Source organism: Dromaius novaehollandiae, chromosome 3 (genome assembly GCF_036370855.1).
Source record: "Dromaius novaehollandiae isolate bDroNov1 chromosome 3, bDroNov1.hap1, whole genome shotgun sequence".
Classification (NCBI taxonomy): domain Eukaryota; kingdom Metazoa; phylum Chordata; class Aves; order Casuariiformes; family Dromaiidae; genus Dromaius; species Dromaius novaehollandiae.
Window position 1 is genome coordinate 51,431,062 of NC_088100.1, and position 12,742 is coordinate 51,443,803.

At 36.1% G+C, this 12,742-nt stretch overlaps 1 protein-coding gene across 6 annotated transcripts in view; it reads right to left on the reverse strand.

The window, feature by feature from the left end:
* WASF1 (WASP family member 1) overlaps window positions 1-12,742 on the reverse strand; it is a 98,814-nt gene that overhangs the window by 29,400 nt on the left and 56,672 nt on the right. For all 6 annotated transcript variants that reach the window (XM_026119979.2, XM_026119978.2, XM_064508873.1 and 3 more), the window contains exon 2: window positions 2,109-2,269. In XM_026119979.2, the coding sequence (XP_025975764.1) occupies window positions 2,109-2,241 (133 nt within the window). In that variant the 5' untranslated portion in view covers window positions 2,242-2,269. The remainder of the gene's footprint in view (window positions 1-2,108; window positions 2,270-12,742) is intronic.

Below are 12,742 nucleotides of genomic sequence, written 5' to 3' on the forward strand. Positions count from 1 at the left end.
ATGTGAAGACCGGCTATTTGGATTTAAGCATGTAGGACAACATTCCCATGCTAGAACTCCCAAACCTTTTTGCATTTGTATTGCTACTAGCACAAATAGGCAGAAAAGCAAAAGGAATCAGGATCAAAATACTTTTCAAAGGTATTCATATACCTTTATATTGGGATCTCTGTTTTTATACAGCAATCCATAAGGTTGCTGAGAAATATGGATTAGTTTGCAAAACACTTTCTATTTAATTGTAAAGAAAAAAATGCAGTTTTCATTAAAAAATACATAGTATAAAACAAAAACTTACAAAGTGAAAAATTAAATTAGTTGATTGCATGAAACTCTGAAAAGCAACAGTTGTCATCAGTAATTCACTTGGTAAAAACACTGTCCATAGAAAAACAAACACCATGATGGCATTTGCAGAGGAGAACAAAAGACTCAAGTAATAAGCTCCTGTTCATTAGTGCTTAACTTACTTTTAAAAATTCAGAATGACCTATTCGTGGCTTGCTGGTGCAGAGTATCTTTTAAACCAGCATCTTTTCCCTCTTTTGCCTTTTTTGTCATTTCCAACTTTGTGTACCTTTTTGACCATTGTTGAGCCACAGGTTCGTGCCAGGAACTCCTCTCAAGTAAAACCAGCTACTATGGGGCTCAGCATGACGTATGCACACTTAATGTAGAACCACATTTCCTTAACAGAAAGGTAGTATAATTATGGTTCTATTCCCTTGAAAATAGTCCTGTGCATTAGGCAAGCCACATAACAAATCTGGGACCATGCAGCACACGTTCTTCAAGATTAAGCTTTTGTCTCTTAATCAAGTTCTTTCTGTTCTGGTATTGCTTCATCCTGATCTCTTCCTGAACAGTCATGTAAGGAATGTCAGCCAGAAGGTCTGTATTTCAAGAAAACATAGCAAATGCAGCCAAATCTCAAAACGTAAGCACTGAGTGATACCGAGTTGGGAACTGTTGTTTTTTAAAATTGAAAAGCCAAGTGGTTGGTTGTGTTTTTTAAAGTCAAATGAAACTCCCCAGTGAAAATATCAAGTGCTTATACATAAATATGGTGTCATCATCCTTGACTAACACAGGTGGTAACAGGATTAATGTAAATTTGATTTGCCACCTATGAAAGGAAATCCCCCCAAAATGGAATATACAATCAAGTAAGAATTTTTAAAACAAGGCAAAATAAAAGAAGAGAATGTTAATACAAGTGACTTCGAAAGGGAGGTTAGTACATGAGGGCTAGTCCAAGAAAGGCCTTTAGCAGAATGGATCAAGACCACAAGTGGTGATCTCCAATTGCACCATTCACTGAAGAGAGCTTTAAATGGTTAAACTATTTTCCTTGTTCTTACCAAACTTATACTACTAATGTTCATATATTTGTTCTGTAAGCATTCCTGTCTCAATTGCATAATTCCATGTCCTCAAATACAGTCTTCAACCTAACAGTACCCTAACTGCTTTGAAAAGCTGCCAAAACACAGCACTGTGGTATACTGATGGTTGCTGCAACTTGTGGAAAAAAACAGAAACCAGCCTTTTCAGAAAATCTCCTCCAGGATTCCAGAACTTGAGAAGTATTCACTCCTTTGAGAATGCACTGAGGGAAAAATAGCTGACAGAAGAAGTAAAAACTTCAGCTGTTCGAAATCCTATGTAACAATTACATTTCTGCTTTCACGGTTTTAAAGACAACTACTTTTTATTCTTAATGACCACAACATCACCAAGCATGCAAATTAAGGTAATTAAGCAACTAGTGGTATATTCCTCATTATGTCATATTCCTTACTGAGGAATAGCTCTAGTTTAGCAATTACTGACTTCATTAAATACCAGACATCTTTTTCTGTTATGCTTCACTGGTAGCAGAATTATATGGCTGAACAGCTTTGAGATGTGCTACTGCAAAAATCCCCTTTGAAAACTAAGCTTACTTTCATAGAAAGCTTACTTTCACTAGCTACAAAAGGATTGGATTCAAAGCTGAGGCACAATTCTCTATTGATAATTTGAAAAGGTGTTCCTGTTGCATCTACCAAAACTGTGAATGCAAAATATATTAGCCCTAAATACAGCTATTAGGACAATATACTTACTTAGGCTACTCAGTTGTCTAATTATATTTGCCAAGGAAATATTGGTGACGCATTCCAGTTCATTCTTGATACCTCGGGGCAGAGCTGTGTGGCACAGATGCCTGGGGTCGATGTTTCTTTTTACCAGCGGCATTCTGAAATGTATCAGAGGACCAGCACACCTGTAAGGAAAGGAGACAAAATACTGTAATAAGTTTAATTATACTTCAAATTCAGATTATGTCTAAGTTAAATTGACTAATCCTAAGATATATATACCTCTGTAATACTGAAGGGATTCATTTGCTCTAAATGTGAGTACATCAATCTTTTCTTATCTGCCCAGTGAAAGACTATTTCATTCTCTATCTTGTAAACCTTTACCTGACTCGGATATCAGTGCAGCGCCAAATAATTTTTTACCATTCATGATTCTTTCTCTCCCTCCCAGAAAAAAAAGAAAGACAGAAAAATCTCCTTTGCAATACAAAAATATCAGAGAATAATTTCCTGCTTGATGCACCACTTCCTTATTCAGATCAAGCAAAGTCCAGCAACAATTTCTATTTATTATGAGGTCAAACTAGTTTCCTATTCAACCCCAAAGGCAGGTATGATCCATTCATTAAGTAATTTCATGTTACTAGCAGAAGTCATCCTTCTAACCTAAGTGTCACTTCCAAATCACATATAACCAAGGTAAGAAGAGAGAAGATCTCTCCCTTTCACCTACCCTACTACTGGCAAGAAATTTAGCTGAACTAAAGATGCATCTTCCAAATACAAGAGTATCCTCAATAAACTTGTAGTGCAAACTGCTCCATGATTCAGAAGACCTTCCCCTGCACCCCCTTCTGATCAGCATATCAGGCTGTGAATGAAAGGCTTAGAGTTTTTTGCACCCGTTGCACCGTTTGAAAGGAGCTTTCCAATAAGCCAGTATATCTGCAGTATCCTTTTTGTCTTATTAATGCTGCTTATTAAGATCTATTTACTAAAACTTTTTTTAACGAAAAATGAATTTCCTACAATTTTATAATTTTTCTGTCACCTGCCATGTAAAACTCTGAATGACCAATGCAAAACATGTATTTTATATCCACAGAATGCATATATTTGGTATTGGTATAACGGTTTCATTACCCATTGTGGAAGAGATCACACTGGCCATGTCAAAACAGCAAGGCAGGTAAGTTTTTACACAATGTGCCCTGCAGTTGGAGTTGCCCACCTGGGAGTCTAGCACAGAACTGTCTGTCCTCTATTCATAGGCTTTACCCTGAACTGTTACCAGGATGCAGCTAGGACTTCATGCTGCACCACAAAATACATCTTCTCCACAGTGCACATTTAGTCACCAGTATCTCCACCTGGTCAAAACGAAGAGATTTCCTGGATAAGAGTGACATATGGTAGACATGGTAGGAGCTGACCTAGAATGGAATAAGGAATTAAAAGATCTGAGAAGATTGTAAAGGAGTATTTTTTCTCTAGCAGATTGCTTAGCCTTTTCCTTGCCATTTTTCCTGAGGGAATGTATTCTTTCACTGAAGCCAGGGTGACCCTGGCAGGATCTAGTCTGCCGCAGAAATTCATCTGTGCTTCCAAGATCTGATTAGGCTTCATTCAGTGCATTATAAGCCCAACTTTACTGCCCTTATTTTCCTCAGAAAGCAATAAAATTGTAATTTGTAGTTTAGTTTCTCACTATTAATAGTAAGAAGTTTAAAAAGCATGTATTGGCAGAGGTAAATTAACAGATATTTTTTATTATTCTCTAGGAACCCCAAATATCTAAATCTTTCTAATACCTAAATACTACAAAGCGAACAGCTGCATGCAAGCCAAACAAAATACAAAGTGCAAATATGGACACTGTCTCAGATGCAGGCAATGAAACAGTGTTTATAGTTAAAATGAGACTTTATACCTGCTGGTACAATACACAGAGGCGGCACGAAGCTAGGGAGGCCAAGCAGGCCCTACCAGCACAATTTCTGCAGCATGAGGAGCACGTGAGCCCTCCTCCTCAGCCCCCCTCAACACTTGGAGAACCCTTAACTAGAGGTTCATTATCATGGCTCCCCAACAGAAAATAAAGGAACGATTCCATCACTGTAAAAGTAACACAACAAATGATACCTGAGCAATGTTCTACAGAAGCAATTAAATATTAATTCCAGCATTAAGCACCTTCTTGATTACTACATTAATGACCTTGTTGTATAAACAGTAAAGAAGGTAAGTCTTTTAAAAAGTCAAAAGTAGTATGAAATGAAACTTTTCCAAAGAAAAAGTAAAAATCTACATAAAAAAGAAACACCCATTATTTTTATCTACCTCTATATAAATACAGATACGGGCTATAAAAGTGGAAAAAAAACCCTGTAAACAACGTGCATGGAAATAATTGATAGCAGGCGCAATTTTTCTTTTGTTTTTGTGTTATTCAATCAAGATGTTACTAAGTGATAATATTGCTCCCTCTCCTTGATTTTACACCATTCATGAAAAAACTTGTCCAATTTACCGAATGCGTAGACTGTAAAGCTTCAGATGCTGATGTGACAGATTCTTTACAAAAGTATATGTAATAGCAATGAAAAAAAATGTTCAAGTAATTTCAGCCAATTGCTAGATAGATTTTAAGTAACAGCACTTAAGTGTGTAATGCTCTTTACCTGTCTGGTTTTCTCTAGGATGGAACATTTAACAAAATAGCTGAACAAAATGCAATATTGGCCAAACATTCTCTCCAATAGAGGCAAACAGGCATAAAAAGATGCTGTGCAAGCATAGACTAAACCAGAACTCTGTGGACCCCAAAATGCACAATTCTGAACCTGAATAAAAGTCCATTTAAACAATGGAAGATTTTTTTGCATTGAGTTCTCTAGACTTTGCAAAAAAGATACTCTTTGACATTTTTGTCCCAAAAACATGAATACTAGGTAAATAAATACTGCATCACGAAAACTATGGAAAGACTTAACAGAGAATAAATTCATTGTTTTTCACAGATACAAGAACAAGGAGGGAACTAAGGAAATAACCATTCAATATGCTTAAAACAAACAAAGGGAAATACATTTCACACAATTTTTTATTACATTGTAGAACTCATTGCCACAAGGTATTGTGTACAACAACAACAACAACAACAAATAATTAAAAAACAGACATTCGAAAAGGTCAAATTCATCAATTGAACACGATACTCCAGGATCGACTTTCAACTGAGGAAGTTCCAAAGCTGCTGTGTGCTATTTTCTGAGAAAATATACTGGGGAACAATTAGTCCACACGCCTTTTGAAACTCCTTCCCTAAGCATCGCTGTCAGAAACAACATCTGACACCAGACTGACTTTCATGTGACTCAGCAGGGTAGCTACACCTTCTGCTACTCAAGAGAAGCAGAACAGAGGCAAATCCTGAGATCCTGCCCTGCCACTCCTCTGAAGCTGCTGGTCTCAGTGAAGTGCAACTACGTTGTAACCTTATAAGGTAAATAATTTGAGAACTATCTGCCAATAATTTGTCCACTGCAGACCACAGGGTCATTGCAATCTGTTGCAACCCTGTGAAGATCTTCCCAATTCCTCCCCAAACCAGTTTAGCAGCACTGGGATCCTTCACTCACTTAATAGGTGCAGGACAGCAGACACCACCTCTGCCCTGTAGAAAATATCTTTCCTAACCTAATTCTTACTTATCAAGAAAGCTGGTAAATTAAGAAATCACTATATTTATTAAGCAGCTTTACAGTTGTCAAAAAGGAACGTTAAATCTAGTCTATCAGCTTTACAAGCAAAGAAACAAAACCCCCACCAAATCATACATTGCCCAAGCCAATCTGGTAGCAAGGGAAAAATTCATTCCCGGATCATAAAATCCCATGACCACGTAGGCCCCAATTAAGCCCTGAAAACTCTCTGTAACCCAAACGAAGCAGAAGGGAAGCTGCAGCTTGTCAGCGCAGAAGAGTACCGCTGGGCTGGGAGAAAGGTTACCTGCATCTCCTCAGGGACTCACACTTCTCATCCTGTCTTCTAAGTCTCTGTGCTCTCGCTCCCCCAAGCCCACTGCTCCCCAGCTCACACCTCAGGGGAAGGGAAGGCAGTCCCCAAACCACAAGTATTTTCTCCTCCCTGCTCTCTCATGCAAATCTCTGAGGGTTGAAGAAGTGGCAGCAGTCCACACTCGAGTGAAATGGAAGTGCTCTGTAGTGATCATGAAGTGAAACACGTCTTTACAAAGAGGCGCAGACCTCTTTTTGCAGAGCCACTGCTGAAAACCTCTCTCCTTCAATGCCTATGCTTCTTTTGAAGCACTCTGAATCCACTTGAGAAGCCAACTCTAATCTTCTTTACAATCCCCTCTGCTACTACAACACTTGTACAATAGCTAGTACAATACGACCCCGCCGCACATGCTGCGAGTATAGAATACGTGTACATAGTGAGAATTTCATGTTTTCATTAATCTATCATATTCTGACACACAATTAAAAAAGAAAAAAAAAACAGATAAAATGTTCCAGTAGCCCTGTCTAATTCCCTTTATTTTTAAAAACTGCAAAATAACAGCACTAATGAAAGGTAGTGAATATGTTTTTAGAAGAACAGCCTTAATGAGATTTCACTGCACTTCTTTTCAAAGGGGAAAAAGGTGTTTAGTGTGCTGTGCTACCAGCAAAAGCACAGCCCTCTTCAGCCGTGAACGGGCCTTATGAGCGACACTCTTCTATCTCTAGCTCATGTTTTTCAGACTCTCCTGGCAGCAGCAGAGAAACCCATTTCTTGTGTATCTGCTCCCATACATATGCCACAGCCCCGGAGCAGCACTGTTAAAATGACACGGATTATGACAATTTGACTGTGCTGCTGCTGCTAAGAGAACACCGTGGGGAGCACCAGCACAGGAAATAGCTATCATTTTCCCTTCAACACTGTCCTGGAGAAGTATCTCAGAGGTGCAAGATATGTGGAGAAATGTTAAATTACTACAAGCCTGTGAAAAGTTTAAAATGTCAATTGTCACAGTAATGACTCAGATTTTCTAGCAAGCACAGTAATACAAGTAGGAACGACAGCACAACATCCAAGTGGGGAAAAACAAAAGAAATTATTCAGCTGCTCTGTCCAAAAAACCTTAACTGGTAGTTAACTATATTTCAGTTTTACTTTCAGAAGACTAATGAAGTTTCAAGATTACAAGATCCTGTTTTATGAAAATTTACTTCTAAGGGAGTTACATTTACTCATTACTAAACTTGTATTATTTTCTTGATGAAAGAAATTTCATGCAGTGTATCAATAATGCAGCACTGAATGCCCTTGCTTTAATGAAGTTAAATTAAATCCCAACTATTTCTATAATGTATCTTTATGCCTTAAGATTACCGTATTTCTTGCCATTTCTCTTTAATAATGCACAACAGTAATGCCTTTCACATCCCTCATTTAATTGATCATGTTCCAGCTGCTAGCCAAACAGATCACTTTGAAATATAACAGTCAATTTAACACCTTTTTTCCCCCCCTCTTAGAAACACAAATAGAATACACAATAGTTTTTATGCTTGCCTACATAATCATGTACTACCTGCATTTAAACTATGCAGACTTTGGGAAAGAATGAAAGTAGCTAATAAAAATCCTCTTACGTGAAAATCTCTTATTTAATATGATACAAAATTCAGATAATTTCATCACTACAATTTCCAAAATTAAGTAACTAGGAAAATACTCTTCTATGTATAAGCACAGATATATCTAATACTGATACATACTGATACAACCCCCAACTACCACAGGAGATTCATTAAGTGAAAACATATTCCATAAATGTCAATTTATACAGCTTCTAATTTTGATCAAATTCCTATCGCCTTGGTTATGTCATATACTTTGTTCTACAGTTACTATTCTTCAAATCTGAAAGCGAGAGATAATTTTGCTTGAATAAGCAGAATTTGGTCTCTTAACAGAACATCGTCCAACATACTAGTAAAAAATGACAACAAACATTTCATATTTGTACAATTCAAATGTAATACATCATTAAAAGTTTAGTTCAAATATATTTATCTGCTCATTTCCCTACACATTTTTTAAGTGTATTAGTACTAAATAGCCCAACAATGACTACCAAAAAAGATTCAATGAACACCAAAACGAACTGCAAATGCATTAATGGGTCTGGTGAAGCATGAAAATTTTAGCAACTGACAAATGAAGCTCGTTCTCTTGTCCGTCAAAGTTTCTTTTAATAATACTACCACACATCTTGTTACACTAGTCTTAGAAAAAGCAAAGAAAGATGAGGATCTTATAATACGCACCCCTATTCCGAAAAGGCAAATATGCAAAGGACTTCATGCAGCTCGTTCCCCTGTAGCTCACTGCAAGATCAAGGCCCAAATAAAAGCTTGAGAGCAACCGACAGTGACAGTATGGTGCTCTTCAATAAAGTAGGCCACTTCCACCTACTGCTGAGTCAACATAATGGTTTTAAAACTTTAAAGGTAATTGATGTCTCTTACAGGAAACATCTTGGAATAGAAATTTGTTAAAATTACGGTTTTGCAATGCTATTATGAGCCATGTCACAGAATGGAAGATCTTCTCTGTGGAACACTTCCCTTAACCTCAAAACTCAGTTTCCTACAGCTTGCTCTCAAAAAGCTTTCATTGCAGACGACCAGGAAAGGATGACATTTATTGTCATTAAAACCAGGGCCAAAGAAAATAAATGCAAATATACTGCTAGAAAGTGATGCTGGCATCACTACAGTTTAAGAACGAGTAAATATGAAACCAATTGTACACATCTTAGTACCTTCTATACTAGATTGTCTATTCAAAAAGTTTTATATATTTTGGTCAGCATAAAGAGCAATGAATATATAAGGACACATAAAGGAAGCTGATCTTTTCTGTTAAGCCACAGAGTCATTAAGAAAATACTTCTTACTCTATTTGTAGACCTGTGTATGAATGCTACTGCAACTGAAGTAATACCTTTAAAATTGTCTCACACTGAGTTGCTCTTTTAAGGTTCTGTCACTGAACTGATGACAAGATTATGCAGGGATGGATTAATAAGGCAATGGGCTGCTGAAGTGTCTGCATCTTGGTAATGTTGTATAAGTATTTGATTTGCAAGATAATAATATTCAGATAAAAAAATTCTGGCTAACTCATAAAATTATACAATGTATTTAAAAATGCATTTGTAATTTTTATTCTGTATTTAATACAAAGACTGATTTTGTATTATCTTTTAATTAGCATGTCTGTGACATTTACTGTTTTCTTCATATAAAGCAATTTGTAACCATCTCAGCACATCTGTCACGTCAGATAAGCAGAAAACGGACAATGCTGTCACAACAAAGAGTGGGACTTGAGCTCTACTAAATCTTTAAGGCACAATCTTAGAGAGTGCTTAAAAGTGGCTTCAGCTACTACTACCCGGCCAATTTTCTCCCTGATAAATATTGTAAGCTTACAATCTCTGCCTTGTGCATGCATGTACACCTGCATACACACAGAAGCATACTCATCTTCAAAAAAAAAAAAAAAAAAAAAAAAGGAAAAAACTTTTCAGCTTTATGACTTTGATTATAGGCACAAACCACAGCTAAATTAACTTCCTCACCAAAATTTCTAAGTTTTGGCTTTATTCAGATATACAAACAAAAAAAAGGGCAATACTTTTTACACCGGAAAACGGAAAATTTTCAACTCAGTATTGCTTATGAACATCATGAAATACTTTTATAAAAAGAAGGTGGTTTTAGAAAGTTATGAGTGAGAAAAAAATGGAGCTATGATAAATTAACTTTTCCAAAAATCTTAAATAGTTACAGTCACTGAGATAACTCCAGCAACGGCAGCAATAGCAGAAATCCCAGTATAGGTAACACGGCAAGATACACCTATCTGTCCTCCCCATTTCATCCCAGTAATTTTTAAACTGTTGTCCAATCTGAGCCAAATTTAACAGGGGGACAGAGATTTGGAAGACTGTTAATCCACAGTACTGCTAAATATGGAAAGTACAGCTTCATTAAGAGAAACATCTGTAAGATTTCAAAAGAGAAAGCAGACATACTAATTCATAACTACAGAGGCTACCTCAAGTTTTAGATGAAGCAACAGCATATTTACAACTGGAATACAGCAATCTAGGTCAAGCCAAGGAGCTATAAGTAACAAAATACACGACTGCACACAACAAACAATTTCTAAGTCAATCTGTTCAGCACTCACAGCTTTCATATCTCTCCCACCATTGCTCTGTAAGAGCTTTACAGCTGGAGTCCCACTGCAGGCAGTCACATGGGTTTGGGCTTCCTCAAAGCCCAGGCACTTACCATCCCTTTCACATAGTCCTCCCCTCCCCTCAAGCCCCTAATGAAAGATTTGTCACTCTGGTCCCATGTAAAGAGCAAAAACCTAATATATCCTAAATACAAAGAGAGAACATTCAGCTCAATTTCTGGTTTTTTCTCCCCAGTATATCTGCAAAATACAATCAGGTGAAATGAACAGCATGCTGATTTTGCAAACCTCTTCCCTTTTGTTAAGCACAATTCATCTTATTTAAGTTTAATTCAAATTCGAACAATTCCACACCACAACTGTCTCCACACTGCGGTTTTCTTAATTTCTTTCTACAAAGCTAAACTTGGCAAAGTTTCACATAAAAGCGTAACTAAAGTTTTCCTTTGTTTTCACCTCTGATTTTCTGTAATGTAAAGGAGTACCCACTGACTTGTCAATTTGTTAATTTTAACCCTGTTGCTTCATTCATTTTTTTCAATACCAAAAGCTTCCCTCTTATTACTGTAAATTTGCCTTTTTAATATAAATTGTTTATACTGAATTTAACAAATCTACAGTAAAACCAAAAAGTAGCAGTCATTAAAGAGCACGTTTATTTGGTGTCTTTCTTTCTAAGAACGGTACAAATACTTCCACTCATCTTGATACGAAAACCATTCTAAGGAACTGCTCTTGCAAGAAACAAGTGCGGCACCATGTACCCTCAACAGTAGTAGTCCTGAGGGCTATAAGGCACTAAGCCAGTTGCATATGTGGCTTATTGACAAAATTCAATAAGAGAAATTAGACATGACAGTGCATTAGGACAGCTATAGCAAGAAACAGTTATGCTTACAAATTTACTTCACATTAAATATTTAAATGACGTTTTTAACTGAAGTTAAAAAAAGCAAAACTTTTAGTAAAACAACTTATTTCCAAAATACTTAAAAAGAAAAACTCTGAACACATGATGAATAAAATTTCTAATTTTAAAAAAACTTAAGCACATTAAAATACTTATTCATTCTACTGTAACATCCAGAATTCTTTAGTTTTATTATTCATATTTACTTTTTCTTATAATGCTACTTCTGGATATCTTTAAAATAAAACTTTTGGTACATCCATGATGATGGAATTCCTTCCCAACCTGGGATATTTTAAGTTTTACAAGTCAGTAAACAATCAGAAACCACACAGAATAATAGAATTAGAATCTTCATATCCAAATACAGATCTTAAAGGCAGAAAATACTGATCACCAATTCTTTTTCTTACGATACTGAAACTACAGTATTAAACTACAGTAAAGATTTATAAAACCAATCCTGTGGGAGAAGATCTAACGATATCTTACTACAAAAAGAAAGAGCAATGACATTCATCATATGTGTCCATACACACATGAATATAGAAACATTTAAGTCACGTGGAAGCATACAGCATTTTATTGTTAGGGTATTAAGGAAAAAAAAAGGTATGACTCCTTGCACTTTTATTTCTATTAAGCCTTTTGTAGTTGATTAACTTAAAATAAATATATGCACAATTAAATGTATTTGCACTACATATACATACACACACACTGCTACCTTGAAACAGGTATCTTTCAAAATACTACATGTAAGATTTGAAAAAGAGCTGCAAAATTTCCTGTCAGCATTACTAAACATTCTTCAGAATATCCCGTACTTGTTATTTTGCTCCTAGTGAGCTCCTGTCAGGTCATTTGATTAAAAACAATTTTGGAGGTATCCCTGGTTCTAACGTAGGTATAGCCAAGAATGCTTTAATTAATTTTTGATAACAAGTTTTCCTCCATTCCGCAAAGGCTAAAACTGTACTAACGTATAACATACTATGTGATCTGAAATTGCTTTTCAAGACCTACATTTTATCTGATGACATTTTTTCTCTCACCATTAATCTATTCTTCCTGTTAACAGCTTCTACACACGGTATGTAACACAAAAGCCCTATGATGGATGACAACAAAAGCTCTTTATAGTCTTGACAGAGACAGATAACTAATCCAGTGCTAATTTAAAACCAAAACCCTAATACGAGAGTTCAAAGTATAGCTTCTGTGGTTTTAGCCTATAAGACCTTATATTCGAAAAAATTCTACATTTTTTCCTGAATACGTCTAGTCCTACATATTTAGCAGTTACCTTACACTAGTTCAAGCTAACACCTACTAAATGCACATGTCAATTTTATAACCTAATTTTGTAAAATCTACCAAATGAATTTAAAATGAATGCCAGCATGCTTATATTGCACCGATACCACAACCTGCTTTTGCACAGATAGCATTTGGT